The sequence below is a fragment of the Leptosomus discolor genome, chromosome 14 (genome assembly GCF_034619465.1).
Source record: "Leptosomus discolor isolate bLepDis1 chromosome 14, bLepDis1.hap2, whole genome shotgun sequence".
NCBI lineage: Eukaryota > Metazoa > Chordata > Aves > Leptosomiformes > Leptosomidae > Leptosomus > Leptosomus discolor.
Genome location: NC_141404.1, coordinates 4,869,137 through 4,882,750, shown reverse-complemented (window position 1 = coordinate 4,882,750; position 13,614 = coordinate 4,869,137). Strand labels below are relative to the sequence as shown.

General features: G+C 41.3%; 1 protein-coding gene across 3 annotated transcripts in view; it reads left to right on the top strand.

Annotated features, from left to right (window-relative positions):
- Positions 1–13,614, top strand: part of SDK1 (sidekick cell adhesion molecule 1) — a 409,863-nt gene that overhangs the window by 357,402 nt on the left and 38,847 nt on the right. For 2 of the 3 annotated variants that reach the window (XM_086472871.1, XM_086472870.1), the window contains exons 32-35: positions 462–532; positions 5,417–5,552; positions 7,449–7,508; positions 9,518–9,619. In XM_086472871.1, coding sequence (XP_086328997.1) covers positions 462–532; positions 5,417–5,552; positions 7,449–7,508; positions 9,518–9,619 — 369 coding nt within the window. The remainder of the gene's footprint in view (positions 1–461; positions 533–5,416; positions 5,553–7,448; positions 7,509–9,517; positions 9,620–13,614) is intronic. The other variant, XM_086472872.1, reaches the window with a different exon arrangement.

Genomic DNA, 13,614 nt, shown 5'->3' with positions numbered 1-13,614 from the left:
TTAACCTGTGGTAAATCAAGCTGTCCTAACTAAAACAATCTCTGACTATGTGACACAGGCTCCTAAAACCAAGGTGGGCTTGCCCCAGCTGTGGCAAAAATATCATGGAAAATTTGGGAGCGGTTTGCTTATACTTTCAAGCACACACGCAGCTGGTTTAATTCCTTTTCAAATGTTCGTGAGAAGTTGGCATGCTGCAGCTTCCTCCAGATTTATGCCCTCAGCTTTTCTCTTATTCCTGCTCAAGTTGCCAAGGCCACAAGTAGATGTACGAGAAGTGGCTGGCTTCTGCCTGGATTGCAGTATTCATATCCACCGCATTGCTTTTGAGACCCACCACGTAGTAGCTGGGATAGAAGATTTTCTTCAGCAGTGAAGAAAGAGAATCTGATGAATAATAGCTGCCCCTTTTCCAGCCTGTTGCTATAACTTCTTTGGTTACCTTCTTTTTTCTTGTTTAGTTCCAGGTGAACCACCCAGTTCTGTGTTAGTAACTCCCCACACAACTTCATCTGTCCTTGTCCAGTGGCAGGTAGGTAAAATGAAAAATTTTGATGTTTCTGGAACAATTTGTGGTTGCTTTGATTGTTGGCCTTAATGGTACGTTGCAAGGGACGTTTTTCTGAGCTGGTAGTATTGTGGTAAAGTTGAAGAACTGCAGCTACTTTCTTATTTTCCTGACTTAGGCATACATATTAGTGATGGATGGAAATTTCTGGCAGTTGCTTTTACTTTGTGCTCCATGAGGGAAAGCTTGGGAGGCAAAGGAATTTCTGTAGCGATGCCCAAGGTCATGACTTGTACAGATTCTCCTGTCCTTTCATTGGTATCGATAGAGGTGCATCTTTACATTGAAAACATTCAACAGAGTGCAACATTGGTAAAGATCAGGTAATCAAAAGCGCGCTTTCGTTCGCATCACATGCTGCCTCCTTCAGCTGCTGAAATAATCAGAAGCACACGCTGTGTCTGAGATCCTGTTCATACCTTTGAGGAGCTCCACATGTCCTTTTGGCTCTTTGAGGGCTAAAAATTGAGATTTCTTCAGAGAAAAGAAAGGAAGTTCGAGCTCTCTGTAACATCTCTGAGTTGGATGTGAAAGTATTTGTGCCAAGCCTGAGTTTTATATAGGCATTTCCTCTGCCTTCCTTTATCTTTCAAGACTGGCCTCCCAGGAGATGCTGGAACATTCTGTGACCCAGTGCCTAAGGCTTCATTTTGCAGAGTTAGCATTAATAGAGGGAACCCAGTGGGGTACTGCGCGTTATCCGTAACCTACCCTGGAAAACCTCTGCCCACCCTGCTCCCGAGACAATGTCCCACGCGGATAATAAGGATAACTTTGGACAGATTGCACTACAGTGAAAAATGTACATGCACATTTACAGTACAGATGGGGCTCCTTGCATTTTTGGAAAAAAATATATGTATGAGGGTCTGTTTATTGCTATGCAGCAGCACTTTAAAAATATGCCTGGCTGTACTGCTGGGTTGCTGGCCCAAGTTCACGCAGCATAATACTAAGCAACAACATTGCTTACAGCGTGTTGAACAAATAGAAGACATGTTGAGCAGTTTTACCAAAGGAATTATAGAGAGATGTAAATCTACCACCCCACCTACAAATTAAGCCCACGGTGACAAAAAAAAAAGGTATTCAAAGAGGATGTGAGGCACGATGTACTGCAGAAATAAACATTCCCCCAATTGACTGATTATTGGTGTGTAGTTAATGTGAAATAGGTGGTTGTTTAGGTAATTGGATGCTTTTTATTTCATGAAAATGAAATGGGCTGGTTGTGCCAGAGTCATCTCGAGGGAGTTGTGGGTGATTATATGTCATTACCACATGTATATTAATAGGTCCTGGTAATTCATCCGTACTATATTTTTCAAATAAACAAAAATCTTCAAGTCCCACAATAGCCTCCAATTAGGAGGAAGTTTCACAGCAGTGTCTAAGAAATAATGTAAACTGAAAACAGCAGTCAAGCTAAATGGGAGAGTAGATTTCCAAGCAAAGCTAAATTTTTAACTTTGAGCTGTGTTAATAATTCACAAAACAAACTCTAGATGCACTATCTGTGCTTTCAGCTGCTTGGTCCAATCAGTCCATTATTTTTAAATTTAAAGTAGGAAGAAAATAAGTAATTTCCATTGAGGTCTGTTGTATCAATAATGCAAGGTTATTTCAAATGTTCTGGAGGATGTTACAGTTAACATCAGGATCATGTACTGTTCAGCTTCTACCTTAGAGATAACAAACATTCAAACTTACATTTTAGTCTTTTATTTATTTATTTATTTTTAAACAGCACAAAAATGTTTCTCTTACTTCTGTACAACATTACGGCCTGCCACTCATAATCATTTTACCTATTTCAGCAGATCCCTCAGGCCTTCCTACAAAATCCTAAATAATCCATTACATCAAAAGCAGAGTTTTGTCCATGAAAGACAGACAGGAAGGGGAAGACCTGACCTTTTAGCAGAGTACCCTTTTCAGGAAAGAATCATCATTTCCATGGCAAGGAGAAAAACAGTTTTCAAGCCATTTATTTTCTGAGCTTTCCTGTCTTAAATTTAAAGGAAGGAAAAAATGGAGAATCACATGAAAGTGTAAGAAAACAATGCTTGCTGTCAACAAATCAGTGTTGTACCCCAATATGGAATTAAGCTTTTTCTGTTAGGCAGCTATACGGTAGAGTAGGGAGTAACAGTCTCCTCTGCTTCAGTAGTGTTTTCCTTTCAAGATTCTGTAGGATATTCCACCTCAACATTTTTTTTTCATTTAAAATAAAAAGTTATTAATGGTTAAAGTAGGAAAAGAGACATTGAATCTTTCCAAGAGCACCTTCCTTCTAGATAATAACTAACTGAAATACAAATCCATGTAGTGTTCACAGTGATTTTTTTTCATTGTGTGAATGAACACAGGCTTTGGTCCTTTGCAGCCTCTCTCCTCCTTTGTGGTGATGCATCCAAGATGTACCTTGGTGGGACAGTGCCTCCCTTCACCCTGCCTATGGAGAAGGCAGTCCTCGTGATTTGCATTGTGACTCCCACTTGCCAGGACAGCGGGGAGTCTGCTGTGATGTGGAGCCCTTCTCTGCTAGAGCACCATCAGGGCTACAGCAACTTCACTATAATACAGAAAACAAAAGAGGGAAGTCAGGACTTTGGAAAAGAAAAAAAAAAAAAAAAAAAGATCATGGTAGATATATTAGTCATTGCAGTAAACCATATCTCATCTTCTCCACCTTGCAGAGGAGAACGTTTCAACTGGTCCATGAGTGATTGTGTCATCAGGCAGCCCTGGAGAAGGTTGTCTCTGTGACTGGTCTATTTGCTCAGTCCCTTGAACAAGGGGCTCATTCTGCAACTAGGAAAGGCTGTTGTACACCGGACTGATTTATTTGCTTGTAAAATGGAATCTGAGAGGGAATATGATTGCCCTTTTTAAATTACATCACGGGAATAAACACCCCATAGGGAGAAGAACGATTTAACCCAAAAGGCAATGTTAGCACAGAAGCAAATGGTTATAAACTAGCTATGAATTATTTAGATTAGAAATTAAACGAAGGCTTCTAACCTCCCAAGTAGCGAGGTTTGGAATAGCTTTCCAATAGGAACACTGGGAAGCAGAAAAAATCAGCTCGTTTTCTGGTGAAGGTTGCTCTGTTCGTGAAAAGGACTTTAAGAAGCTGAATTTCTGCAGTCGTGAGGGCCTAGTCCTCATGGTTCTTGAGGCCTCTCACAGTTCTGTATCCCTAGATCATTCTGTAATGCAGATGCTAACTAATACTGAAAGCTGGTCAGAGCTTCTCCAAAGGATGGAGCACAATAACGAGCATAAAACTGTGATGAATGAGGTTCTCCAACAATGCAGAGAAAGTACAGCAAGATCTTGGGACTATTTGGATTGCTTTCAGCAGGTTCTAGGCAGGACAAGTGCAAAAGAAGGCAGCTTCTTGCAGGAGCAGTGTCTGCTCCTTTTCCTAGTAGCTGTGTAGCTTTCTTACGCTCCGATTCACATGATTTTCTTTTTTTGTTTCCATAAGCTGCAATCTTTCTACTTAATTCCTTCAGCCTTCACCCAAAGCAGTCCTTTGCACTGAAGCAGGACAGTCCTCTCTTTCCTCTTCCCATCATAATGAAGTAATGGAAAATTCTTGTCATTTCTGGAAGCAGAATGCGAGGTTATTACCAAATAGCTTCCTCCTTTCCTGTAAAAATATTCTTACTTTCTTCATTAAAACGACTTGTGGTATTACCTTCTATTGTGGCAGAGTTTCACACCAGCGGTTAATTTTTCCACAATGGACAGGTTTTCTTTAGTAAAGTTCTCAAGACTGCCAGGGATCTTTCTGGATTAAAGGCGAGATTGTCATTAAAATCCTTTTCATTTATACTCTCAGCCCCTTAAATTTCAGTACAAGAATCTCTAGAAGATGAATGGCTCAGGGCATCTTTTCTTCTCTGCACTTCTTAGCCTGTATTAGACTCATGAAAGTTTTTTTTTCAAAACATGAAGAATGACTTTGCTTCTCTCTATTTAAGCAAGCCATTCAGACAAAAATCTCTTTTTCAGTGTACTGGCTGTATATCTTTATCTGAAGGAATATGCGAGGGGCTGCTGAAGAATCCTTGCTGAGGTACTATGTCTTTGAGCATCTTCCAGCATGTTGCAGGACCAAAAAAACCTCATATCTGAGCCAGCCCAATGGCCATATATACCGTACTGTTCCAAGGTGTTATGGAGGAGACCTGGGTTTGCCAGTGGGACTGCACCTATGCAACACACCAGAGTTCATCATACTGTGACTCCTCTCTAAATGCCTCACTGAGACTATTAGACCTATTTTCAGCTGCCTAATTAAAGCCAGAATACATCAATTCTGTGTTATTTTCTCATCTGTCTTTGAGTAAAATAATGCCAAATGAAGAATGTTCTATGAACAGTCTCCAAGGAAAATAGCCACTAAAGAAATTATCTCTTCAACAAAATAATTTGTTTCTTTTCATCTTGGAAAAAGTGAAATACTGTTTTGCTGTTCCACTGTTGGTGGCCAGAACCATGCATTTTCAGGGACATGCTTATTTATATTCTTTATCGCACACAAGTTTTTGTGGACCAAGAAAGAAAGGAGCTTAGCTCTTAGAATGGTGCATCAGGTGGCAATTTTTTAAGTAAAGAGCCTTTTGTAGTTGCTACAGCTGAGTAAAATCATCAAAGTTGTCTTTAACTTCTGAAATTACTCAACTTTTGACCCTTTATGGCATTAATGGCTGTTTTCACCAGAGCTCACTGTGGCCCTTCACACACGACTGGTGCCAGCTGCTGCCCGTTGTGATGGATGCTTGTTGCAGTGCACATCTTAACAAGCCCGTTCTTCATATGAATGTTTTTCAGCCACCCAAAGCTGAGAGTCTCAACGGCTTGCTGTTGGGATACCGGATCTACTATCGGGAGCTGGATTATGACAGCGGATCTGGAACAGAATCCAAAACCATCCAGAACCCTTCAGCTTTAAGAGCAGAGCTCACACGTAAGCCTGTGTTTTAGACCCTATAATATCCCAGAATGGTAATCTGTCATTATACCAGACACAATATGCCCTCTTGTCCCATGGAAATAACACTCAATTGTGTCTAAGAGTGCTGGGGATAATTTAGCTTTTATACAATCAGGGTGAAGATGCTGAAAAATGCTAATAAGTTCTGTCTGATCAGCATCGCTTGTAATGGTACATGCTAATCTATGCCAGCATGCTTGAATTGATGTTCTATCCCCCAAGTATCCTCTGATTTCCTGCTTTCTTCCACCTCCATTTCACGATTACCCTGGTATACTTTGTTCTGCCATCAGATAAAAAAAGAGAGAGACTTCATTTGCCTCAGCTGGGAACCTTTTTCTTTCTTGCTGTTTTTAAATTGTTTTTATAATTGACGTTTTGTTTTTGCAGTGTAAGAAAAGAGCTAAGGAGAAATTTTAAACAGAATTTTTATGATTTCAAATTGTTTGTCCCTATTTTGGAAGCAAATAGCAAAAATGAGCAAGAATTTAAGGTGTATGCTTGCCATGTTAGTCACTGGGGTTTTTGGCTCACATGGAAAGAAAGCGGAGAGGGAGAGGAATAATAGAAAAATGAAAAGGATTTTTAGACAAAGGCTAAAAAGGAAATCAGAGGGAAGAATAGGCAGAATGAGTTGATGGGAGGCAAAGATGTGAACGCTCAGTAGCCTGACAGATAGGGTCCAGCAATGAGACCTGCTCACGGAGGGACCAGCTTTTGTCCTGTTTGATGTGAGTGGAATATTCAGAATAAGATAATGCTCACTCTAAGAGCAGCAGAATAGAGTTGGGTGAGACTATTTTAATATCTTACATCATCTTCCATGTCTCCCTGAATCCATAAAAGTGATTTCTACAAAAGCAAGTGTGATTTTTGTAGAAGTGTGGAAAAAGTGGGCGCTTTAAATATAACATAAGCACCTAACTCTGACCTCACTTATATGGTCAGTGCTGAATGAGACTTCTCAAACTGTACAGAGTTTTAACCAGGACAGAGTAGAGATATAAAGCTCCTAGAGATGTAAGTAAGCATAAGCAGTTTTTTCCGGACAAAAGCTGAGTGACTGACTATGTATATTATGAAATAATAACTTTGGGTGCTCTCTAGTCTCACAAGCCAGGGAGCCTGTGAAACCTACCGGTTTCCTCTCTTCCCTCTTCTTGGCTGGCCCTGCAGCTATGTTCCTAATAGCTGTAGAGTAGAAAAAAAATGTTGTACCTCTCCAGGGAGCTGAGAGAGAGAAGCAGGTGGAGACAAGTGCATTTTAAGAGAAATTTCCCTGTTTCTCCTCATAATATGACAATTCTCACCATAGAACACCTCTGTTCCTCACTGGCCTGCGGTTTTGCACAGCTTAGCATATTATCACAATTTGCTCACAGCAAGAATATTAAATTCTATAAGTGAAACTGTGGGAAATGCAACACACACTTAAAGGAACGGGTCCTGTCCTCTTGTAAGTGTTCGCTCTTTGTGACCCATGTTCCAGGTCTCTACCCTGCAGCTCTTCAGGTTTTGAATTTTGCATGTTGAGAAATAAGGACGTAATACAGTGTTGAGAGTTTCCCTCTAGAAATTGTTTCAGTTTTACTCATTTGTTCCATTTAATCCAGGAGTCAAAACATTTCTGTGTTGTATATTTGTGAGATTCTCTGTTTGAGGAGGAAATGAAACAGCCCCATGCGAGTGAGATGCTTTTGATGTGTTACGAGAGAGTGATGTGATTTTATTGCCCTTCAAGGTATAGTCCTAAAGCTCAAACTGTGTATGTGCGTGCTGCATCATTTGCCTCTGTCTCTGCTGTACATCATTTGCAATAACTATTTCCTTGCACTGTAACAAGCTTTCTGCTTTGCTTACCCTGAATAGCCCAAAGCAGCTTCAAGACAGTGAACAGCAGCTCTGCATTAACGACGTATGAATTAACACGTAAGTGCACATTGCCTTTAGATGAGACTCTTTGTAATGGTTCAAAATACACTATAGGCAAACTCCTATGGTTCTCCTCAGTGGATCTAGCAGAAATCAACATAGATTAATGATTCTGCTTTCTTGAGTTTCTTTTTCTTTAAGCCTTTGTTTTCCCTACATCAAGGGACATTGATGATGCAAGTAGGTAGCTGTTGTAAAAATGTGGCTGCTGGGAAGGTAAAACATTATTGACTGTAACAACCTAGTATTGCTGATGCTAAATGAATTTTGATTCACTTGCTACATATTTTGCAGTCCATCTGAGTTTAGCTGTATCACATCATTAGCCCTATGATCCAAGCATTGCGTTGCTCAGGCATTCCATCGGGTAGGAGGCCAGTTTAGAGAGGGCCCAATGAATTTATGCGCATCTCCAGAGGTGTTTTCAATTGGAAATGAATAAAATAGCATTCGACAGAGTTAAAAGGCAAGTTGCTTTGTGGTGATGATGGTTCACTAGATAGGTTTTGCCCAAGGCTTTTGAGTCACAGATTGTGATGGGCTAAAAAAAATAAAAAATGAAGCCCTATCCCCACTGAAACTTGCATGCATGAACTCTCATGTGTTCCATTTTCTTCCACATCCAGTTAACACTAAAATCTCCCTTGTGACTTTTCACAGCAGCAATTAAAGTTTCCCTGTACAAGATGCCCAGTACTGTATCCTATCTGTCTTACTGGTTTTTTGTTTGTTTAGAGACTTAGGATCATTATTGCTGATTTGCTAGCTACACGTTTCGCAGTCCATCTGAGTTCAATGGTATCACATCAAAAAATTGGTGATGTATCGGATATCATTTACAGTATGCCTGAGACTGGGGAATGATGCTGGACTGTGAGTCAGATACAGGAGCACAACACTTGTAAATGCTTCTGTGAAACTGAAATGAGATGAACCTGTATGATTAGGCTTATTGAACAGTACCAAACCGATGGCATACTGTGAGCCACAGAGTTAAGGGTACTATCTGATTCACAGATAGCAGAGAAAATTATTGGCAAAAGGAGAAATTTGGACCCCTGGCCATGCGTGTCTTAATCAATTCAATGCTCATTTAAATACAGTAATTTATATCATTGATCGCTCTCTTACTCTAATTTCACTGTTAAATATTTTAGACGGTAAATACTTCTGTTAGGATTGATTCTTTCATCCTAAAAATGCAAAATCTGAAATGAAACTGCTCAGGCGCTGCCTCACCTAATGACATTGACATGATTTTACTCCACCCTCGTTTACATCTACTAATTACCCTTAGACAATTGGGTTTTTCTAGATTTTTTTCACACTGCTTTGCTCTTCTACCTCATCTGTCAAAGTAGTTTCTGCACGTCAGCAAAGAAATTGGTTGCCTGGTTGCCAAATGGAGTCCAGACTTCAAATTCTGCTTTCTCTTTGTGATTGATGTTCAGGCTGTGGTCACTTGGAAGGAGAAAGATACCCATGCAATACTTTGAGTGGGATTCCAGATTCCCCACTGCAGATCTTCTGCACCCTGCTTCAGCCGTGACACTTCTGAGCAGCGCGGTTGCTGAATGACTCCCTAGATGAAAGTCCCTGGGCTTAGGCAAAGGCTTGAAGCTGTGTTCATTCCTACCAGTAGAGATCAAAAGGAGCCCACATGTTGAACATTCAAAGCAAAGTCCTGCCTTTTTCTGTCATTAAGAATGACCTAGAGATATTCCTCTTGCTAGTTACCCATCAGGAGTGATTCCTCTTGCTGGAGCAACACCGTGAGGAAACACTGGAAAATCCTGCCGTTTCATTGCAAAAGTCTTTCATGGTTATGCAAATGCTGCCATGATGTATGAGTTAAGGAAGGATGGAAGTAGATATTGCACTGGTGTACTGCTCTAATGCTGCGTTTCATGAGAGAGAAGTCTGGTGATATCAAGATAATGGAGTCTAAAAAATATCTGTAATATATTACAAATAATAATATAGAATATAATATTTTACTTTTTCAGAGTTGAAGAAATACAAGAGATATGAAGTACTAATGACAGCATATAACGTAATTGGTGAGAGCCCTACCAGTACACCAGTGGAAGTGTTTGTGGGTGAAGCAGGTAGGTAAAAGGAAAAGTGGTTGATTTTTTTTTTAAATTTTTTTTTTTTTTTTTTTTTTTTTTTTAAGTATCAGCACGTTTTAGTATTCTCCAGATAATATTAAATATTTGTCCAGGAAAGGGGTGATTTGAAAAATTTCCCAGTCATGATTGCTAACAGTTTTTTATAGCGTCCTCTCCTGGAATAAGTTGGCACCGACAGTTTCTTGCCATTTGAAAGCCAGTTGGTCTACATGCATAAAGGGAGAAAGGGCATTTGAAAGAAAGAAGAGAATATATTTTTGGAGTTGCAGGAGGATGACTGTTCATACCAAATTAGCTTGAGGGAAAAATTGACTCAAGTTAAAGAAGTGAAAAGTGGAGCACAGGAAAGCCACAAGGGAAAAGAAACAAAACTACAAAACAAGGGAGGCTTGGAAAGCTGGTTCTTTTATTTTATAGCTCTCTGTGTAGAGACATTGCCTGCACACCATACCTTGCTGTATTTTTATGCTCTTGAAGTCAAGAAGACAATGTGTCTAGTTTAATGTTAGCTTTGGAGGCACAGATGATGATTACTCTCAGGAACATGCAGACTCTGTAGCCGCATCCAGCCTCTACAGAAGCCGAGGGTCAGTGGCACTATTCGTTCGTGCCTTTACTTATTGTGGATCTAGTGCATGAATCCAGGCTGTATTTATGAAATGTAACTTGCTGATCATTTTAAAATTCCTCCATTGGAAGGCCGGAGGCAGAAATCAGGATAAGACAGTTAACTAGACATTTCTTTGAATGCTTTGTGAAACAGGTGATTTCACAGAGCCCAGATAACCCGCAGCTGAGTCTGTTCTCCTCAGTAACTCTAGCTGAGAAGCGCAGGACTGGAATAGCTGATGTCTTCCTCACAGCCACGACGGCGGTGCCGTATTTATGGTGACCCCAGCTGGAGAGAGGCTGGCGCAGAAATAGTTGTTAGTTATGGTATCAATTTCTGCAGCAGCATCTTTTGAAGCTTAGAACAAGAATAGGCGACACGCACCCTCCTGTTGTTCAGTCTGCCGCCATGAACAAATCTGATTACACTTTTGTTCTTCTGTCTCAAGGCTAGGATGTAGAAGCTATCAAACCCAGCACTAATTCATTTTATTATTATTCATTAAATATTCTATTGCTCAAAACTAAGCAAAGCACATTTTTTTAAACTCTACTGCACATTTTTTTAAAGACTACTTAACCTTTTCATTTCACTGTCTTTCTCTGAAAACATCATAAATTAATCAGAGCGGCATGGTTCTGGAGAGACAGCTGGCAATGTTTACATTTTCTAGTTTGCTGCTGCTCCAACTTACTTCTGCAACTGCAGCAAAGAAAGCCCCAAGTGGAGCCAACTGTATCTGGCTTCAAAGTACATTTATGTTTCAGAGCTAAATATCTCACTGCTGCAAACGGAGCCAGCGCATGCATTTGTACACATGTACACAGCACAGAAAAATCAACTGGGGAAAATGAATAAATGCTGTTACATCGTGTCTTTTAATCCCACGGTCCAGGTCTTCGTTATCGTAACTTAAACAGGGAACACAGGGCAAATGGAAGGAGCTACACTTTGGAGGAAACTGAGATATCCAGGAGACTTTCTTTCACAGGCAGGGCTGGTATAGCTGAAGCTGTAGCGTGACTCGGATGGGGTTTTTTAGAGGTACTGGATTTACCTTTGGTTAGGGACAATCCAGGTTCATGCGGCAGAAATGATGAATGTAGGATCTTCCTGCCGATTTTCACTCTTGTTGTGTGAAGTTATTACGCTTTGTTATATAACTGCCTCTTCCACCTCCAGAACTGGCTGTGATTTATACTGTGAGTAAAGTGATTGGAGCTGGTATTGCAATTTAAGTTTTAAATTGATTTGTGACACCTTTGAGTCAAAGTGTGCTGTGGAAATACAAGTTTTTGTTGTTATTGTTTGCTTGATGTTCTTACCCACGGTAAAAGCTGTTAAGCAGCAAGCTGGAAAAAATGGGTCTGCTTAGCTTCAGCAATGGGGCATCCATGTTAAAAATAGAGAAACTCTTCCCGATAAACAAGAAGTGCTGACAACACAGGCACAGCACTGAACACAAAATGACTGAAGGAGACCAGTCCCTAGTCTGAAGGCCCCAGATAACTTACGTCTCGGTACTGTTAAACGGTGCTTCGTTCTGCCGCAAGCATTGCAGTAATTCTGGTAGGTGCAAGAACATTCCTCTCTTGGTTGTAAAAAAGAATATACAGCAGGTGCCCTTGGGGAAATGTGCTGGGTTTAGGGCAGCTCAGTCAAAATACCCAGTTCTGTGGGTGTTTCGTACAGCGTGAGGCACCTGGAAATAATACTGACCGTGTGCTGTTCAGCTTCTATGTCTGGTGCAGGCAGATGAGCGATGCAGAAGGAGGAGCATCTATAATTCCTTCCTTCCCTCTTGCCTCTCTCCTGTTAGATTTGAAGATTTTCCTGTCATCGTATCTGGATTTTTATAATAGCTCTAGTAAGCAATGGAGCCTCCTGATAAACTCGAAAAAAAGGCCATTAAAACTGACCTTCTGGCAGTTTTGCCAATCAAACAAGCAAAAAGAACCCAAATGGGGAGTTTCTCTTGAGCTCCAGAGTGCCATTGAGCTGTAGTCCAGCCAACAGCCTCCTCAGGCAGCCCAAGCACTCGGGTCTCACTTGTCTCTGACTGGTGGGCAGGGGGAAATTTTGAGAGAGAACAACCCACTGGTAGGCAATGAGCCACGAGTAACACCTCTGTGACCTGACTTACCTGGTGAATAAGGGAGCTGGATGCAAGTATTTTGGCTTTTTGGGTTTTGGGGTTGTTTTGCTACAGGTGGAGCAAAACCTTTTTCTTCTTACTTAATACCAAAGCCCTGGCAAATGCTCCATTTTGAGTCCTGGATGTTTGCAAAACTCACTGGCGTGGAGAGCAGTTCTTCCCCGTGTCAGTAGAGCAGGCTGGGAGTCCTTGCGCTCGGTGCAGCTGGGAAGGATGCGCTGCCTGTTCAGTCTGAACAGAGCCTGTGTCCTTCTCCCACCTGACTCAAGCATCTGGATCCCTCTCCTTCACGGAGCAGAAGATTCTCGTAACGTTGTCTCTTCCGAGCTGGCTGCAGCTCTGCCCTCCTCATTAGAGGACCATGTGCATCTCCCGACAAATGACAGAAAAATTGAAAGCTGCCACTTGCAGAAATTAGGAAGGGAGTCGCAGCCCCGTTGGCAAGCCCCCTTCTCGCCTTGTTAATTCATTTAACAGTTCAGCTGTCAGGGATGCCGGCTTTGATTGGGAAGGCAGTGAGTGTTCAGCGAGAGGCTGGGTACTGATATTCATCCCAACCCTAAATGCAGCTGCTACCAGAGGTGCTGTTCTGCTCGACTGAAATTAAGACTCTGTTAGAGCAGCCACTATATCAAGAGCATTATTCTACCATGTCGCTGTCACCATCTGATTGTGTGGTGGGCTCTGGAGTTCAGGAGACTCCACTACCTGCATTTTAATTAAACAGAAATCACAGGTTTGGGGCAGGCGTGCTTCACCTAATTTGGGAAGGTGAATAAAATAGAAGGCGGCAATACAAATCCTCTGCTAATGAGCCTGCAGCCTCCAGTGTTTCTCCCATATACTGCAAAGCTGTTATGGATGAAAAATAATGGAATTCATAATTTCTTTCAGCAGCTGCTGCTGGAGGAGAGCACGTGTGTGCAGAGAGGAGGTAGCAGAAGGGGTGAAGTGCACCAAGAGACACTAGCCTTTAAACAGGTTGTAAATCCATTTGTGTGAAGAGGGGAGTGACGTGTGTCATTATAACTGATGGTGACATTGGCGACCTTCAGAATTCACAAGAACTGATGATGCTGGTTTGCTGTTGTTGTTCTTTTTAATGATGATCTCTGAGAGCTGGTTCTGCAACGGGAAAGGCAAAGAATAAAAAGAGCTGGGAGACAGAGATCCCCTTCTTAGAAGTCCTGCATTGAAATGCCACTG